Source organism: Odontesthes bonariensis, chromosome 22 (genome assembly GCF_027942865.1).
Source record: "Odontesthes bonariensis isolate fOdoBon6 chromosome 22, fOdoBon6.hap1, whole genome shotgun sequence".
NCBI classification, from domain to species: Eukaryota; Metazoa; Chordata; class Actinopteri; order Atheriniformes; family Atherinopsidae; genus Odontesthes; species Odontesthes bonariensis.
The window spans coordinates 15,117,896-15,138,040 of NC_134527.1; the positions used below are offsets into that span (position 1 = coordinate 15,117,896).

General features: G+C 43.3%; 2 protein-coding genes across 3 annotated transcripts; both read right to left on the bottom strand.

Moving 5' to 3' along the window:
- Positions 1–66: 66 nt before the first annotated feature.
- On the bottom strand, positions 67–4,066 carry hcar2 (hydroxycarboxylic acid receptor 2-). The gene is made up of 2 exons (XM_075456067.1): positions 3,829–4,066; positions 67–1,768 (listed from the first exon to the last, which is right to left on the bottom strand). Exon 2 carries the CDS (start codon positions 1,735–1,737, stop codon positions 847–849), a length of 891 nt encoding a protein of 296 aa, XP_075312182.1. The 5' UTR covers positions 1,738–1,768; positions 3,829–4,066; the 3' UTR covers positions 67–846.
- Positions 4,067–5,366: 1,300 nt separating this feature from the next.
- On the bottom strand, positions 5,367–19,950 carry sapcd2 (suppressor APC domain containing 2). 2 transcript variants are annotated; one of them, XM_075455773.1, is made up of 7 exons: positions 19,865–19,950; positions 18,931–19,744; positions 15,874–16,004; positions 11,557–11,703; positions 9,278–9,379; positions 7,089–7,196; positions 5,367–6,979 (listed from the first exon to the last, which is right to left on the bottom strand). In XM_075455773.1, the coding sequence occupies exons 1-7, from the start codon at positions 19,910–19,912 to the stop codon at positions 6,851–6,853; spliced, it is 1,479 nt and encodes a 492-aa protein (XP_075311888.1). In that variant the 5' UTR covers positions 19,913–19,950; the 3' UTR covers positions 5,367–6,850. The 2 variants fall into 2 exon arrangements, with proteins under 2 accessions (XP_075311888.1, XP_075311887.1); XM_075455772.1 differs by having other exon boundaries at positions 7,089–7,199.
- Positions 19,951–20,145: the final 195 nt, after the last annotated feature.

Here is a 20,145-nt window from a genome sequence, read left to right on the forward strand (position 1 = left end):
CTTCAAATGTGACCTTTATTGACATTAAATCACTACAACACAACGACTGTTGACATGCATGCTGTTTTCCACATTTAGGTGCTTCCAGCACACAAAATGCATGACATTATAGATTGTGGACTCGGGAAAAGTGCTCAGACTTTTGTGCTTTTCACGCTTATGTCTGCGAGAATTCTCTCCGGCTTCCTCCCACATTACAGTGATTAAATGGTGTTAAACTGTGTTCCGTCTGTTATCAGTCCAGGAAACCGTAAACATAAATACATCAAACGTAGATGTACATTTCACCGATGAGATCTGGATTTGTGCAGCCACATAGGAACTACGTTTCTTTGTCTTCAAAGTGATGTGTAGCAGATTTATGACTGAAACCTGATTTGAACCGCATTAAAACTCTGGTAAGACACGTGTAGATGGCATATTACAGCACTGAAAAGCTCTAATATCATGATTTTCTCCCCTAGATCTAGTGACATACATCCATACAGCTAGCTTTGACTGATTGGAGGTGAATCATGTTGTGTAGCCGTCTCTCTTGACTTCTCTACTGAAGAAAATGGCGCATCCAAACTCTATCCACCTTCATTTTATTCAGTTCAGGCAGATCGAGTGTTTGCGAGCATTTACAACATTTTAAATGAAAAGTGCCTTTCAAATTCCCAAGGGCCCGACACACTCTTGAGATACAGTCTCCTTCAGAGGTGTGAGGAACCACTGCACAACACATCCTGTCTTAACTACCAAGTACTGTACATTATTTGACCTCTTACAGCACTATGAAATAATTTAAAAGACAAATACACTAAAATAAGAATAAAGTTACAAAAGCAAACCATGAATGTATCCCTACTGGGTTTGTGTCTCGCTGGTCTGGCAGCAGCTGAGCCTCCACGTGAGCTTTTCTTTGGACAGGTAAAGCATCGGTTGAATGGTGCTGCTGAAGTCCATCAAGCCAAAAGCGACATAGTGAATGTAGCAGTGAAACACTTTGGGAGAGAAGTAGGCTTGGAAGGGGAACAGTGCGACAGGTGGGAAGTAGTTGAACACAATGATGGCCAGGATAATGAGGACCATCTTGAAGGCTCTCTTCTTCACTGGATGCATGTCGTCTCTGGTGGGCCCAGACTGCCGCAGCGCCCAGAGGATCGCTATGTTGCAGAACACCATGAAGGCAAACGCTGCGAGGATCATCGCCGTGAAGACCTTCTCAAAGTTGGCGATGTTGCCTACACATTTGGCTGCAGCATAGGCCAGAATGACAACCCAGACCACAATGACCAGGACTGCTCTGTGTTTGCGGTCCTTGAGCTCGGCGAAGGTGATAGGGTGGAGCACAGCCATGTAACGGTCCAGGCAGATGCAGGAAAGGAGGAGCGGGGAGGTGTCTTTAATGCCGTAGAAGAGGCGCAGCACATACCAGGTGCTGCTGGTGGTAAGGAAGACTATGTTGGCCAGCTCCAAAGGAGGGATGAGACAGAAGAGGATATCTAAAACCGCCAAATGAAGGATGAAGATATCCGAGGTGGAGGAATCCCCCTTGTTCTTATGGATGAGCCACAACACCATGAGGTTGGCTGGGATTCCCAGGAACATGTTTGCAAACTGCAGACTGAGATACCAGATAAGAACGGCGGGCATCTCTTTGCAGCTTTCATAGATGGTCTTCTCAGCAGCGGTGGCATTCAGAGGTCTGTGGGAGACGTAGAGCACGGAGGAGTTGAAGTATAAGACCTCCATGACCACTCCGATCAGACAGAGGAACAAAGATCTATCATATAAGACAGGCAGAAGATTAACACATATTAGGTTCAGCTGTTAGAGAAAGTGTCACTTTCCAGAAGTGTTATGAGCTCAAAATACTTTGGTTTGTGTACATACTGCACTTTGCAAGTTGTTGTGCTGTTGTCAACTGCCTGATCAATTCGGGCAGATGTGTTTCATCACCCCACAGCAGAAGAAGTTGGGACAGTATAAGAAATGCCGAATTAAAGAAAAAAAGACATTGATTCTCACTTTATATAACTGAACATAGCAATGATCATTGAACAGTTTGAGTTTAGGTTTTACTCACAGAAAGATTGGAAGGGATTTACATTTTCCCCCAATGTATAATGCCATTTAATTGTTTAGGAATTCTGCAGGAATTTCAGCGTGTATAGAGCAAGAGGGAAACCCTAAACTGGACACCCATGATCTCAACCCTTCTGTCAGCACTGCATCAAGAACCCTCATTTATCAATGCAACCACACGGGCGAGGGATCACTGGGGAATCTTTGTTATGAGAGCAACTGGAAGCCGTTAACCTTGTTCAGAGGTGGCTCAGAGGCATCTGGGACGGACCGTCACACTGTGGAGCCCGTAGCAAAACTCATTCATGCGTCAGTGAAGACAGCATTAACGCGGAAAGGTTTTAAAGCAACACCTGGAATGCTTCATCGCCTGGATCCCTCAATGCCAGAGCGTCTAAGTGCTGCGAGAAGGAGGGACGGCATTTAAAAAAAAAGGTAAAACTTAATTTGGAATGTGTTGCATTCATTTATCTGTTTATGTATTTGGCATTTCCCCGCATCTTCCCACCTTTGTTTGATCTGTGGTTGAAAACCTTTGATGCTCACGTGCAGGTTGAAACTGAAGTCCACCTGAGACGCTCAGAACACTTCACGGTGAGTCAGTTAAAGTTCGCGGCTGCATGAGCTCCGTGGACGCCCTACGCGTGCGGTCTGACATTTGCACATTATTCAAATTGGACGCAAACATCTTTATCTTTTTTTTTTCTTTGCGTTGGTTACATAGAGTTGTTTGACAAGAGTGGCACTTCCCCTTTCAAGGAAATGGTTTTCCACTGTGAAGCGTATCATGAAAGCCACTAATACTTTCTACCCATTTATTCTGATCATTTGCTTCAAATGGCAAAACCTCCCTGACCTTTTGTTTGCATCAGTTACAAAGGTTTTAATCACAGAGCCCTTTGTTCGGGTGACACTCTGACATTAAATATTAAACTTTTATGACGTCAGTGACTAACTGCAGTTACACGATAGGAAATGTAACACTCTGGTTAATTATTGAACTGGTTATACTTCTCCTAAACGCTCTTGTTTACAGGAAATCACAGCTTAACAGTAAAAGCTGAAGTCTTCAAATATACCAACTCCAACAGCTGAGCTGAGGCATGGATCAGACACAGAGGAAATGAACATATGATGATGTGATACCACTTTGTGTATACCAGCAGTAATATTTGGACCGTGATGCTTTATTAGCATAGAAAGAAAACATTATGTGAAGTCTATTTTAATTTTAATTCTAAAATAGACTACATTATTTCTCATTTATTTATGTTTCCTTTCGTAGAACAGACCAAACCACTAACTTTCTTTTTAAGTTACGTAGTTTGGAATCTTAAACAAAACCTCTTACCTTTTACTGACTCTCGGTCTTGCCTGAACTGATCACTTAGCTGTCCAGATGTCACTGTCACAGAGGTTTTGCAAACTCTCAAGGCCTTTTCCTTCTCAGACACCCATGCAGAGCCCTGCTGGCCACTCAGCCTCACAGTTTTATGATAAATGACCAAATAAGACCGACTGACTGCTCTGAAATGTTCTCTCGTCAAAACCGCACCACAACACTTCTCAGTATCCAAGGGTGACATGTAAATGACCAACCTAATTATTAACAGTGCCAGGCTTTGGCCGCTATAAAAAGTTACAGCTCCACAGTCAAGAGAAAGTCCCCAAGAGACAAACCCTTAATCAAAACTGCAAAAGTCTCCGTTTGAACTCCGAGGCCATGAGTGATAAGTTCATGCAAAAAACGACACCCACCTGTTCAAAGGGATACAGCAGCGACCGGTGCCCCCTGCTCTCCTCCTTTAATTCACGTGTCTCCTGTGTCTTCCAGTTTGTGGAAAATACTGAGCCCCGACTCAAAAAGAATAGATAACATCTTTTGGAGCATGAGCCAACACTTCAGGGATCCATCTGGTCGTCCAATCACAGCGTGGATGTGGGGGTGTGGAGGCGGAGGTCGTCCCCCTGGATGCTGTGGTGTCTTGTTTGGCCCCTGCGCATCCATCACTCTTTAAAATGAACACATAAGATAACTCAAAGTTGATTATCAACAGTCCGTTTTCACTTCATTCCGGTGAAAATGGACTGAAATATGGAATGAAATGACAGTTGCTGCGCTAAGGCAGTAGCGGAGAGGGGAACAGATACGCCCGCAGGACGTGTTGTGGCAAGCCGTCATCCTTTCACACTGATTGGCAGTGATGCAACAAACCGATGGTGCCTGACGGAAAATCATCAGTAAACAACTGATGCAACAGTCCTGAAAACCATATCTGATTAAATTCACTGTAACAGTGTGTAACATGTTACATGAGGCAGACTTTTTGCTCAAGGTGTGGCGTCTGTCCGCAGGTTACTCGTTGGGATCTTGGGGTGACCTCTGCCCTTTGCAATGTACTCTTAGCTAAATTTAAAAGAGTGTAGGAGTCGCTACGTAAAGAGCCCCAACTAAAACAACACGGCAAAGACACACATTTAACTTTACAAACAGGGAAACAATGAGAGCCTCGATCCGTCAATTCTTTAGCGTCTTGTTGGTTTTGTTTTATTTGTGCTGTTATTGTGTGAAGTTCTGAGGGGGTTAATCGGGCTGTTTGAGCCCCTTTACTGCCACTGCTTGACCCTGGTTTGTTTGCCCATGTGTGTCTGTGCCTGAACTTGTTTGCACTGGTTCACGGGAGACGTGTCTCTCCCTCCTGTGCGGCAGAGGATTTCCACTGGTTTGCTAAATTCTACAGCGGGTCGGGAACGTAACTCTTCGGCAGCTGCAGCCGCGCAGCTTACAGATCCTTAACTCCGGTTACTAAAAAGCAAAACGATTTCTAGAGCAAAGGCGATCGGTTAATAGCCACGTCATTTTTCAAATCTGCTACCGATATAACCGTAATATCGTTATTGTGAATGCTTTATGCCACAATCATCAAAGGAGTCTCACATTTCTTCCAACTTTACAAGATTGTTGTGTCGTTTTTATTTGCCGTGACTTTTCCTCAACAATCCATATTGCAGCAAAGCAATTTCTCTTCGGGGTTTGGTAAAGTAAATGAAGTCTCATTCACTTCAGTTCAAGTAGTACAAGAAAGATTGACGGGCCCCATTTTTTTGTTTTTTAAAGCAACTCGGAGCTTAAAAAGCTGCCCGTCGTCAAAATGTTGAAGAAGGAAAAAATGAAGTAAGACCGAGAATTACACCATTGTTGGTTAAAGTGAGTCAGATATACTTGATTTATTCTGCGCCAGCACTGCTCTGTGAAAAAAAAAAAAAAAAGAAAAACTAGACAGAACTACAGAATACACCGTTTAGCACTTTTATTTAGAGAAAGCAGAAGAGCTTCACACCTAATGCAGTTTGAGCAGCAAGAAAGTTATAAACAAGTGTGCAGACATCCCAATAAGTACCATACAGATCCATTATAAAGTAAAACTTAGTTCTCTTTCCTACCGCCACCCACCAACTCAATACTTTAGTAAACGTGCGGATGGCTTCGATAGTTTTAAAAGTCTAAAACCCGCCTGTTTCCAGGCTGATGCTGGTAAAAGGGAACTTGCGCAAAGACAACACAGGTTTTCACAAATGTGCTTCATGTTTAATCTCCAGGTTTCAAACTGAAATCTCTTTGCAGAGGAGTTGGAGCTCTAGCTAGCTGAAATGGACTTTTTTTTTTTTTTTCCAAACTGTTTTTTTCTGAAATTACATCAGAATAACCTCCTAACAAATGTTCCATCTATCACACTCATCCTCCTGAGCTTTCTTACACATGCAAACTCCCAGATTTCTCTCATCTGCCTCTACTTTTTACATCTTGATGTGCCTTAAAATTGTCCTCAGGTGCTGTTTTTTCTCCCCAGCCTCAATAAGCTTAACAGAAATGGTGCACAGCCTGTTTTTAAATTTTAAACCTTTCCCTCCATACGCTCCTGTCATTCAAGTTATGAAATACATCCGACACTATCCCTCTATTGTAGAGCAGTGAACCAGCCACCTGATTCTCCACACACTGACCACAATTCATGAGTAAGAACAGCTTCAGAAAGAAAGAGAATAAATCACTTAGGAAATGCCAACATGTAAAAATGCTAACATCAAATACATGATGCATTTCAGTAATTCCTCCCTCAGTGTTTGAAATAAAACACTGCAAAAAAAAAAAAAAAACACGTTATTGATTATTAATTTGCATCGAAGGGGGAAAAAAAGATTGAAATCTTTAAATGATTAAATCAGCATGCCAAACTTTAAAAAAAAAAAAAGAATCTGATAGGTCACAGCAAGCAGGTGCAGCCGATTTGTATTCATTCGGAGGATAAATATGGCGTCTTTTTCCAACAGAAACTCACAGTGATGTTTGAGTTTTCTCTCTTCCTTCTGCAGTTGAGCAGCAGGAGTGCGGCTAACAGTCTTTTGGGAGGGGAGATCTTGCAGATGCTGTAATCCTGCAAGACATGGAGTGACACGTCTAATTTTACTGTTCCGGTCTTTTCAGCTTCGTGTTGGTGCAGAAAACGTGAAGGCGGCACAAAGGAGCGCTTTTCTCTCGGGTCTCTCAGTTTCAGGAGTGTTCACATTCAGGGAGTGCGTGGTTTGATGTGGACTGGAGTGGTCACATTTTTTGCGGTTGAGGGAGTGTTATGGCTAAAGGTGCATTTCTGCCATGAATGGTCAGCTGGGTAAACAAAAGACTTCATTTCAGCATTCCTCCAGACCAGCACTGATATGCTGATGCGACACCTTGATGAATCCTGGCTGACATTTGGTTCTGGGTGGAGTTCAGCTGTTTTCAGATAAAGGTGGAGTCCATGGTGCTCGTGTCCTGCGCGCTGTGGGCTCGAGCCTCAAAAAGCTGCTTTATCAAGGCCGACTTCTCCTGCTCCAGCTGGGCGATTCGCTCACTCCTCTCCGTCACCTCCTTTAAGAGCAGAGGGGACAGTCAGTAAGTGACAGTGAAGAAACGGAAAGAAAAGGATCACTTTGGGTGAGTACTGATGGTATAATGAATGCAGTCGACAGTGCTGAACCTGTGTGAGGAGTCGGTTTTGGTCCTTCAGTCTCTGGATGGCTTGTGGAGGAGCTGGGGCTGAAGGCTGAGAGTTAGCCGCTGTCTGAGCCCCGCTGGAAGGAAACGACTGCTGGGAAACAAAGAGGAAGTACGGGTAAAGCACAACCCACGCATTTACAGAGACATATCAGCTTTCCAAGAAGCTTTCTTTCTTTACACGTCTAAAATTGTACAACCGGCTTTCCGAAACCTACTTTGTTTATTTCAAACGAGGGTTTTCCTGAATGCTATTTTTGGAAATATTTACGGCACTCACCCTCGAGCTCTTTCCGTTTTTCAAATGTAACGAAAAACAAAAAAGGCTGCCAGTTGTAGTCTACTCTCAGTAGACAGTTTAAACATCAACTACCAGATGAATCACATCTTTAGTAGGTTTCATTATATTCTCAACAGTTAAAGGGATAGTTCGCCTCTTTTGACATGAAGCTGTATGACATCCCATATTAGCAATATCGTTTATGACCATTGACTTACCCCCTGCTGCGTCCTTTGAGCCGAGTTCCAGCCTCGTTTTGGCGTTGGCTGGGGCTACAAAAATAAAGCGTCTTGCTTCTCAAAACAATATGCGTTCAAAAGAGTAATACATTTGCATCACAAAATCGTTCTCCGGGAAAAAGTCAGACATCACAATCGCTTGGCGCTATTTTCTCTCCCTTCGTATCACTGCGTGCTGTGTAGACCGAAGTGCAGACCGAGCAGTCCCCTGCTTCCAAGCAGTAAACACCGTAACAGGTGCGGCTATCGGCAGGTGGCAGCACGCAGTGATACGAAGGGAGAGAAAATAGCGCCAAGCGATTGTGAGGTCTGACTTTTTCCTGGAGAATGATTTTGTGATGCAAATGTATTACTCTTTTGAATGCATATTGTTTTGAGAAGCAAAACGCTTTATTTTTGTGGCCCCAGCCAACTAGCCGGACTACTTTTGTCGACGCCAAAACGAGGCTGGAACTCGGCTCACATGACGCAGCAGGGGGTAAGAAAATATTCATAATTGATATTGCTAATATGGGATGTCATACAGCTTCATGTCAAAAGAGGCGAACTATCCCTTTAAGGACATCTGGACAGAAAGTCTGTCACAGGCACAACCAACACCTGAGCACATGAAATCAATCATAAATTGACCAACATTGGTTCATTTGACCAGCAAATACCCAGGTGCTGCGATCTTGGAGGTTTAAGGTTTGCTCGTTCTGTGACAGTTTGGATTAGTTTGGATCAAAATCAGGAAATGCTTTACACTAGACAAGGATGAGAATGTTAAAACTACATTCCTTTGACTTAATCTAAAGTACACTGACTTTACTTATGCATGTTCCTGGGCCTGAAGCAGCGGATGACTGAGATACTGCAGTGCACAACCTGGTTTGCAGCCCGGGATGACACCGTTTTGCTTTAGAGTACCGAATCACAATCCAGCGGCAAGATTTAACACTCTTTCGTCTAAAACTATCAGAGGAAGTGAGGAAAAAGCGATAAAATGTACGAGCGAGACACGGGACCAGAATAAACTTCAGACTAGATTTCACTGCTGGAGTGAGCTCAGAATGAAAAACAGGATGACAGATGGATGCTGAGTTAGCTGCGTTGTTTCTGTTGGTAAGTAACAGCTGACTGTCTCCTTTGCTTGACTCGGTCAGTAAAGCTGCAGACATTTTTTTTGTTAATAATCATCAAAAGAATACGAACGTGATCATTTGTAATACAATCTCAGCATGGCAACAAACTCACATGCATGGCTGTACATGTGCAGGGCTCAGACAGACTATAGTGTTTTGGAGCCAATGAGCAGAAAATTACCAGGCTCCTTGAAAAACTGATTCTTTTTTGGGTGTATTCTGAACAGACACATTTAGACAAAACAAGCTTAATCAAAACTTTGACAACGATTCCCCAAAAACTCACCAGGACACCCACTGTACAATTATAATGCAGATAAATGGCAAATAAATTAACCATACCAGAACAGTTCTGCAGTTGCCAGAGTTAGACTTTTTAAGAACAAAATGCACGCTACACCTTACAGCAGCTGTGCGTCATACTAAGAAAGGCTTCAACCCTCAACCCAGGAACATTAAGGAGTGTTTCCCTTAGCTTTGATCTACAAGAGAGGGAAAAAAATCAAATCTGTGGGCATTTAACACTTACCATTCCAGTGCAGGAAATCAGGTCGTTAAGGCAGCGGTTGACTTCTTGTAATTTAGGAATGAGAACATTCATGCGACTCTGATTGGCTTCTGTGAAGAAATCCTGAGATGAAAAAAAAGAACAATTAGTATAAAACTCAAACAAATTGTGGAAGGTGTGAAAAACTTCCTCTGAGCTTCTCGTATGCACGGCTCTTTTGATGCTTTTACGAGAATATTTTTTGCTTGTTGCAGTCAAATGCTTCTAGTATTACTAAGCTTGGATTTTTCCACCCAGCTCTTAAAACCTGTACGGATAATTATCCGAAGAATCGGGGTGCGAAAGGATCAACTTCTGGAGCATTTACTTCCAGTGAGCGTGCACGGTGCTTCATACACTTCTGCTGACCCGTAAGGTTGCTTGTGCAAATTTCTCTAGATCGTACTCAGCTCAGTGACAGCAGCAGCAACAAAGCTCTTTTGTATCCCTGGGTACTTCATCTTGGGACTAAGCACCTCCGAGGAGGCTTAAAGCTCACTGTGCAAAGGGTGAGAGTGATTATTCTAAACAGTATTGGCTATCGCTGTAGCTGCCAGATAGACAGGGATCCTGGGGATGGCTGTGGATCACCAAGCAGCGCAGACTTTAACATTTTACTATTTGGTTTTAAAGTCACACATTTTCTTAAGAAACGTGTGACCTAACCATACACTAAAGAAAATGACTACATTTGTGGTGTTGATATAAATGTATAAATAATCATTAAGGAGCTTCATCCTCTATTTTGGACGTGCTGTAAACAAACACAACGTTGTCCAAGCTGCTGTTTTTTTTGGCGGTTGCAGCTGTCATACATGCAAGCCTCTCTCTGTCTTGTCATTAAAGGGATAGTTCGCCTCTTGACATGAAGCTGTATGACATCCCATATTAGCAATATCATTTATTAAATTTGACTTATGTAGGGAGTAGCAGGGCCTTGACACTGCTCGAACCACATATTGTTTAGGACCAGAATGAACTCTGTCCACACAATGACGTAAATGTAGTAGCATTCTCAGACAGCAGGCGCCAGATAGAGATTAGGATTGGGCCACATACACACAGAATGAGATCAAGAGGTATAAGAAGATCTCACAAACTAAGGTCATTGGGAATTTCCGTGCATGCTGAAATGTACATGTCTCTGCGACGGTCTGTTCAATAAATTCCCCATAAGAGGCTACAAAGGTGAGTCAGACTCCTTTTTCTCCACAACACTTACCCCCTGCTGCGTACTGAGAGCCGGTGTTGACGAAGGTAGTCCGGCTAGTTGGCTGGGGCCACAATAGTAAAATGTTTTGCTTCTCAAAACAATATGTGTTCAAAAGAGTAATACATTGGCATCACAAAATCGTTCATCCAGAAAAGGTCAGACCTCACAATCGCTTGGCGCTATTTTCCCTCTACCTTCGTATCACTATTATTTTTTAAGCCCCAGCCAACTAGCCGGACTACCTTCGTCAGCGCCAAAACGAGGCTGGAACTCGGCTCACAGGACGCAGCGGGGGGTAAGTCAAATTTAATAAACAATATTGCTAATATGGGATGTCATACAGCTTTATGTCAAAAGAGGCGAGCTATCCCTTTAACATTTCACTGCTCACTGTACGAGTAGCTCCTGGTGACTTCACCTGTTTTTCTCACCTGATCGTTGAAGAAAACCTATTTTTCTCCGTTTCTCTCCACAGCTTTTCTCTGCTGAGTCTGTCATGATACTGCATGCTACGAACATTAAAGGAGGCGTGCGTGTTTTTGCCAGCGTTTAACCAAAGTCTATTCAGATTCACACCCTGTAGTGTCTTCACCATGCTCTCTGTCCTGTTCGTTATTTTCCTTTGACTGGTTTTGCCCTGTGTCGCTGATCTGTCACTTGTACTCTCATTGGCTGCAACTCCTCCCCCAGGGACTCCTTTAAAACCCTGCCTCAGATCTGGAACATCTGCAACATGAAATCAAGGCTTAAATTTTGTAGCATGAACTGTGCTTTAGAAGATCCTACGATCGCCGATTGTTTAAACAAGGTTTGATGAGTATCTATAAATCTATAAAACTTGTATCTCCCAACCTGGTCAAAAACCTTTGTTGAAGTTGTCTGAGAGCTCAAAATTTCCTTGGGTTGCCAAACTTGAAAATTGGTTTCTTGTTTGATGTTTTATTTTTTTCATATGGTTGGTGTTTTAACTTGGAAATGTAAAAAAGACAAGGCGAAAAACAATTGAATCTGTACCATAAGACATCATGAGAGCAGTGTTTGGACCAACCGTGCAGTGGGAGCTTTTTCCGACTTGTCGCTGTCTCTCTGTGACATTATGGATCTGTCCCTGGTACCAGTCTCGGGCTCGCTCCACCACGTCGAGGCCCGCCAGCAGGGAATCCTTCTCTTGCTCCAGCTCTTTCATTTGCTTCAACTGCACGAGGTGAATGTTAAGAGGAGGATGTGTTGCGGGAGAGTGACGATGAGGGGGCAGCATATGGGTGAAAGGGAGAAAGAAGGGAAAGAGAAAAAGTGGGTTGGAATGACTTTCACTTCCTGAGCAATTTCAAACAGCGACCCTGTGGAGAGAAAATTGTTGTGCTAAGAGAGTTTCCTAATCGCTTCCATGATTAAATCTAATCACAGATTTTGGTCCGCCGGCTGTCTGCCTGGTAGACAAACTCCCATCTCTTCATAGGGGCATCTGCAGCACGCTCTTTTGTGCTGGCGGAGACAATGGCGCCACACCAATTGTGCCAAACTCTCTCCCATCCCGAACAATGTTAGAGGAGCAATGACTCCAGCGTCATGGCAACCGCACAGCAACCTAAGAATGGGGTAAACAGTGGATCCACTTCAACTATAGCCACCCCAGTGTGTGTGTGTGCTCGTGCTTGTGAAAGAGAAAGAGAAAGAGGGAGCGACGTGTGAGAGAAAATGTGTGCATGTGTGTTCGCTGCCCAGCAAGGCTGCATTGAGTTGTGCTGACCAGGCTGTCCATACCGCACACCGCCACAGTCCAGGCCTCATTGCTGGCATTCAGCCACCTGGTGAGTCACCCATCGCTCCATCCCTCTGACCCTCACAACATTCCACTGATCATCGCTCATTCACCAGGAGACATGTTGCAAGCGTAGTTTGACAAGAGACCAAAGTCACTCTGGTGCTTTTCTGCTCTTTCCAAACAAGCCTGAAGACACAGAGTGAAGGGGTGGGGGGCGTCCATGTCTTGAATAAAGCATGACCCAGTGTCAGGCTGCGGGAAAGTGCGGTGGGCCACAGACAAGAAAATAGGGAGAGAGGAAGAGAAAACAGCGAGGAAGCAGGACAGCAAAGGGATAAAAGGTTATGGGAAGCTGTACATATGTGCTTCTGTGTTGTCTTCTGACTGAATGAGCGGGGACGAATACACACAACAACCCGTGTACGATGACATGGCACCCGCTGCGCACAAAGAACAACACAGCGGCCTTTCAAACCTGATCAACAGCCAGAAGCTCTTCCAGACAACAGCCCGTTAGACACAGTAAACAAGTCCACAGGTCCTTAAAACAAAGGCTGTGTGCTGACGCAACAAAAAAGATGAGCTACACTTCTGAGATTAACGATGGCTTTTCAGAAAAGTCGATAATTGTCGTCTTCACAGTGTCAGAGAATGGTGAAATGTTTTAGTCTGACATCAAAAAGAGTCTCATTGACCTGATAATTAATATGTGATCTCTCTGATTTACCTTTCCAATATTCAAGACATAAAAGCAGCAAATCCATATAACTTTAAAACCTTGGATTTTTTATGTTGGATTAATGGGAGTAAAAAAAATTTTTTTACAGTCAATTAATTTCTGGCAATCAATTTAGGTTAAAGGTTAGAACCCAGAACCAAGGCCCTATAACTATCTCTTAGACACTTTTTCATCAACAGATTAATCCCTAAATTCATAACATGTTGCCCGTCCCTGTCTTGTATTGTCAATTAAAACCAATTTACAATTATTTAAAACAAAACAGCAACTTTACTACAAGTCAGTTTCACTTGTTGAGTGTCTTAAAAAGGGTTGTTTACATTTTTCTCAGCTAGCAGGCAACAAAGACTCATTTCAGCTTTGTTGTGAACTCTGAGGCTCAGCAACAAACCCCAAACATGTCCCCAAATCTTTTCAGCAGCAGCAGATAAACTGTCTCTGCAGTAACCTGTCCAACAACATGTTTTATTCCAAGTACAAGAGATCGATTGCAAACTTTAACTTCCTGTATTGTCTGAAGCGTGACCATTATTTACCAATATAACCTGATGCAGCCAAAACTCTTGAGATAATCCTCACAAAACCAACACGGCAACCTTGAAATGCCTCAATCCCCCTAAAACTATTTCTCCTTGTACTTCTCCATCCTTCTCTCCCCCTCATCCTACTCACCCAGAGGAAAAAGTGCAGGGCCTTGCTGCTGTAGAGGCTACTGCTGAGGGGGATGAAGACAGTAGTGTAGGCAGCCCACACAGCCGTCCAGGCAGGGCCGGGCGGGCCAAATGAGTCGTCTACTTCTCCCAGGCCCCCAGGCCCAACCCGGCTCACTACCATCAGGGCAACAGCGGGCCAAGTCGGCCTGGGTGGGAGGGACAGAGGGAAAGGGGAGGAGGAGAGGGGCAGGGAAGGAGGGGAGTTGGGAAGTCTGCCTCTCCAGACACAGAGGCCAAGGGGAGAAGACACGGAGACGCGATACAAACACGGAAAGAAAGAGGGAGAGGAGGTGAGCAGGAAAGAGTGAGAAATGGTGAGGCAGGGGGAGAGACGGAGAGTGAGAGGAGGCAGTTTCGGACTGGAGGGTGGGAGGGGCAGAGTGACGGGGATGGCAGGGGGCAGAGGGATGGGAGGAGAATGTGTGGGCCAATAGGAGGTGAAATTGGCTGCTCTGGATGTTCTTCTCATTCATTTTCCTAGTTTTCTCCTCTTGTCCAAATAAATAATAGAGTTTCTGACATTTATCTTCTTCTAATAAACCTCAGTCTTTGCTACAACCACTCAAACATAAAACAAGTAGTTTCCAGATAGGTCTCTGACTCTCTGAAAGTCTTGAGCCTCGTCTCTCAAACCCATTTCAACACAACTTAAACCATGACAGATGCCAAAGCCTTCCCCGAGTCATTCTTTTGGGAAATCATATTCATCTGATTTAACTGGACATCTTTTTTGTAGCGACTACAATTTAAAAGATTTGTATCATTCTCCCAGCAATCACACTTTGGCAGAATTTATTGAACCAATAATTTGACAGAGTGGTCAACTCTAATACATGGGAAAATACAATTTTACCTAACCTTTTCCCTTGTGATAGGATACTTTCACAGAGAAAAATGCTTTAAAAAAAATAAAAATAAAATAAAAAAAAGGCTTTATTTTTCACAGTAACACTGTTTGACATTTTATGCCCATTTTTAAAACGCTGAAACTGTTTTCTGAGATCTTAATGAGACGTCTGTGACATGCTTTGGTCAAAGTAACTCAGAGAGATACTACAGCAAGTCCTTTTTTAGCCATTAATTTACACATTTATTTATTCATTCGTTCATTTGACTTCCTCCATCACATTTCAGCTCAATAAACTCTAGACTCCAGTGTCACACCATTCCTCTGTGTTTTGTGGAAGTTTTTAGCAGCTGGCATTAAGAGCAGTAGCTGATATAGCCGATATCACTAGTGTGTGTTGTTGTAAAGGCTGTTATGGTGCTGTATAGATGGGGCATTCAAGGCCAAACTGGAAATCAGAACTTCTAGCTTTTCACTGGTAAAAAAAAGAAAAAACTCCAGTTAGAAGTCAGGTATCCCTCTGGGAAATAAAACATTAAACAACGCACTGGTAGAGCATTGCTAGTTCAATTACATCCTATTTAAAGTGAATATAGGACTAATGATAAGATTTGATAAGACGTTGACAATAAGGCAAAAAGCAAGAGCAAATTATACTTCACAATTCTGAGATGCAGCTAATGCAGCATCATCTGAAGTTGATGTTTGGTGGAGCTAAAGAGGAGGAAGGCTTGAAGCTTGTAGAGTGACGCATCTTTCGCGTGCAAATCTGAATAGCTTATTGAAGAACAAATTTTCAGGTGGCGGCCTAAAACAAAATGCCACATCTCTTTTTCTAAGTTTTCCTAAATCAGTAGAGACTTTGGACACCCAAATATATGCTCTGAAGTACAGAAAAAAAGCATTTTCCTAAGATATGTTCCTTTTAAGGTTTGCCAACACTTTCTACATTAGGAACATGCAACTCCTTTGAGTATTGAAAACTAAGACTTATTTTTCCACAAACTTGCTCTATCGAATGGAAAATATCTATTGCATTTTTTAAAGAAATCCCAATATTCACCGTGGAATATTTCCTCCTTTTGTTAACTCTGGGATCAGTACTACTTGTAAAACCGTTATTTTTTTATATGTAGACATGATGCTTCATATATCCGTTGCAGACACTGTGTGTACTCAGGAACATTAGTCTGGTCTCCTTATTAGGGTAAAGAGTAAGTGGTGAGCTGTCTAAAATCAACGCGTGTCAGTGCAATGATCTAACAAGGTGAGGGCTTGTGTGCGAGTGTTAATACACCAACCATTCCATAATCCACTCCATTGGAAATGGTATGCCTCCTATGCTCTTCCCGACTGCGCCCATGTCGCTTGGAGCCTCCAGTGAATCCCGTAGCTGATTCGCTCTGAGATCTCGGTAAACCAGATTTCACACCTAAAGAAAACAAAAACAAAAAAAAATACAATGTGCCGCGATCACCACAACACTACAGTCTGAAATGTAAAACTGGGATGAGATGAAGCCAAAAACACGAAAGGAAAGAAAACATTGTCTGTCTGAAAATACTCAAAAACATTCTGATAAGTTTGTGGAAAAGCAGTTAAAGAATGTCCAAAATAATTGTAATACCATATGGATGCCACACGTGATTATTACAACCACACGGTATGTATTAATATGCATCAGTCAAACTGCCTTACATGCAACAAATATGCATTCAAACACATTTAGAATTATAGGATTTAAACATAATGAACTGTATTAAATAGCAGCTGAGCATTCCCATTCTCACATGCTTGGGCTACCTTTTTATACCACAAGAGGGAGCTGCAATCTGTAAATGAGTCAGTAAAACAGTTCATCATAATACTTCCTTCCTTATAATAACTGGTTTGATTCTGTGAGGCAGACAGTAAATCAGCTGCACTTGAGGCTATAAAACCCACTGCTGATAATGTCTCTGACATTTCAAATTAATGATAGTTTAGAAAGAAAAAAAAAACTCTGGACAGAGACTGCTGGTGTTTTCAATGTTAAAGTGAGATGCAACAGTCTTAGTTAACATACAGTAAGTTTAGCCTGTCCGTGTCTAACTTCACTCCTTAATTCTGTGTGGAGTTTCAATAATCCTGCTGTCTCTCTGAGATTGTGCTGTTGTATCTGAACTATCTACAGGTATGATGAAATTGAGGCTCTCTGGACCTTCCCCATTTGTTTCTCTGCTGAGGTATGTTATCACTTTTAGATTAATAGATTTAGATGCACGGCACCAGTGTTTTCCTTAAGCCGAAGCATGTTGGAAGACAGAGTGGATGTCGGGAATTTGTGATGACGTAGGGGGGCTTGCAAACGATTTCTGCAGTGATTCAGTGAGCCCTGGGTTGTGTGCTGTAATCTGGACTAATCCAACAGCATTTGGCTGCACATGACAGATTATATCATAGACGCTAATGTCCATGATGGTCAGCTTGTTACAAGGCCATCGGCATACTAAAAACCCATATGTCACAATTTATTATTTCATTAAAAAATGATGAGCATCGATATGCAGCTGTAACAAACAGCAATCTTCTGTTAAGGCTTTCCAGCATTCACAAGATGTTGAAATTTCTGTTCATCAGTTTGCTCCATTCAGCCACAAGAACATCAGTAAGGAAGCACTGGTGCTGGGAAATAAGGAATTGCTCTTCCCAGAGGTGTTGTCACAAAGTACGAAGTGCACGACTGTCTGAGCATTTCCCTAAACTTAATTTAATTTAAGAGGCCGAGCTCAAAACTCAAACGACTGCTGATCAAAAACAAGTACACAAGAGTATGTGAGCTTTTTTAAAATCTGATTATCTTACCCAAGGCCCCCAGCTTAATTTCAGAGGAGATGGGGTAATAATTAAACATTGTGACACCCTGGGAAGGGTGGGGGGCCGATAAGGCTAATCCTGCTGTTGATGGATGAGTGTTCCTCAGATGAGATAAAGCAAACAAACTTGCAATAATTTCAGTGTTGGCTAAAGAAACTAAATGGGATCAAACGATACAAAACGCTTAAGATGCATGTACATGACACACAAGGCATCTTTAAAGGTCCATCTTTGGTTTTAAAACTTGAGTTACTTCTTTCGTTAATTATAAGGTACATAAATTAAAGCCAATATTGCAGAGATTCAAAATTGTAGCTGCATATCAACATACTTTTTTTCTTTAATAACACTTAAAAATCTAATATTCCCTTTTTTTAAATCACTACTAAAAAGAAAGTAGGAAAAGGACGTCACAGATCTTTTAGCTTATTATCGTCTCTATCTGTGTGAAAACAAACACCGTCTCCGGAACAAGTGGTTTAAGCAGCAAAGGCCCCGAGGGCTCAACAGAAATAGTGCGAGTGCATCTAACTTTATAGGTCCTGACAGGTCTGACTTTATAGAGGTGAGGCAGACTTGGATAGGCTCTAGCAGGATGTATTAGTATGTGCGTACATGAGTCAGAGAGGAAGAGTGTTATTGCTCTGTAACAGCAAAAAGAGCTATTGTGTGAGAGTCTGCTCATATAAACAAGATTATGATTGAGCAGGTGAAGAGGGGATTTCTCAGTGACAGTTCCTCCAAACTCCAACCACCACATGAGAGCTAAACTGACCATCACTGGTTCCTCAGTCAGAGGGCCAAGGCAAAGAAGACCGCACGCTCACCAAAAGAAAAACACACGCGATGGATAAATCTCTGCAGCTTCTGACATGATCTCTGACCTTGCCTGAGGTTAACAACAGCAATTACTCAACTGGAGCTGAGGCCTTTGACCAGGCTCCGTTTAAGCTGTGACATAATGCTGATACCCGAGATGCGTGCTGTCAAAATCCAACGTTCACTCTTATTGACCCTCGCAGAGATTCATCTAAGGACTCGAAATTCCAGCTGAATGATTAATACTGACATGCAAGAACTCTGTCATGTACACTTGTGTGGACCTCGTGGTTCAGTGCATCCCATTACTTTAGAATTGAGAACTGGAGCCTGCAAGAGTGAAGTGGGAATATCAACTCAGTTATACACGCAATCAAATGAACTGCATTCAAATGTGCTCAACAGTGTGTGACAATTCATCAATCCTCAACCTCCCCCACTGATTCATGTCCTCACACAAATTTTTTAACTTTGTAAATAGTTTCAAGTTCACAAAAGTTGCACGCACGCCGCAGCATTTTGCATAAACTATGATAGTATGCTGCTCATATTCATTTAGTTGTAGTTTATAACGTGCCATTATATTAACATTATAAGGGTTATCGTTGAAAGTAATAACATTAAGAGTCATTCATGAGCTCTGACCTCCTGACGAACAGACATAGCTTTCCAGTCCCACTTACCTGGGTTTTGGAGCTGCGGTGACTCCAGCGCCAGCGACTCAATGGACCGGACTCTGCTTTGCTGCGTCTGTGTTGGCTTGGTCGCGTGGCCCGTTTCGGCACGGTAACACCCACCCTCCGGAGCGGCTGGAACTCTCTCCACACTCCGGCCGGACCTCTCGAAGCCCGCGCCGTATCGCGCCGGCCCGCACGCGGTGTACCCGGACCCTTCCTCCGCTCTGGCCCGGCTCTGCAAGGAGGTCGCGCGGTGCTGCTGGGTGTTCGTCACGTTGCTTAGACCCAGTGGACGGACCTTGTTCTCAACCCGAGTCCCGACGCTGCATGTGGACAGCGGGGCGGGTTTGTGGGGCTGCTTCGGAGCCTGCTGAAGTTGCACGGCAGCCTGGGCCTTGAAGTGGGAGCTGTTCTCCGGATTGAGCATGGAGTATCGCAGACCGGCCACGAACCGCTCAAAGGTGAGGCAACCATGCGGTGGGGTGACCCTCCTGAGGCAACCCAGCACTCCACCGGGCAAATCCCGGGTGTCTGCGCCTTGCCAGCGGCTCTCAATCTCCGAGATGTGGACAAAACCCCGTCCAGCGTCATCCAAAATGTCAAACAGGGTCCTTAAACTGTGTAAGAAGGCTTTAGGAAGCCCAACTGTTGAATACTCCGTCTCTTTGGGCTGCATTTTGATAGTTTTAAAACCGTCCGCAGGCCCTTGAATTACGTCTTTTCTTGGGCCAACTCTACCATAAATCATCGAAGTCCCGTTCAGCTTGCAGCTCTGTTCAGTCGCTATCAAAGCCATGAAGGTATTGATAACTTCCACCAGCTAATAATGAAAAAACAAACACCAACACTAGCCTGCTAACTTTATATTCACACACAATCAAACAGAGAGATCCAATTAATTGTCGCTTACAAAAACATAACTTTATGAAGCTTTTTCTACCTCAAAATTCCCCGGATAGTTTTCTGTTTCACCCGTGTGGCTCCGCATCGAAACTCTGTAGCGTTGTGATCCATACTTTCCTTTTTCTGCCCAGGACCGCCCTTCAAACGGCTGTGCCCGAGCCTCCCGGGATCAGCCATTGGCCGAGGTGCGCGCGAGCTCAGCGCTCATTGGTTTAGAGCCGAGGTAGGCTCCAGTTTGAGTTGTGCTTTTGTTATTACTAATGCTGCCGAGACGTTATTCATAAAGGCTGGATGTTATTATATCCCTCCACTTAATCA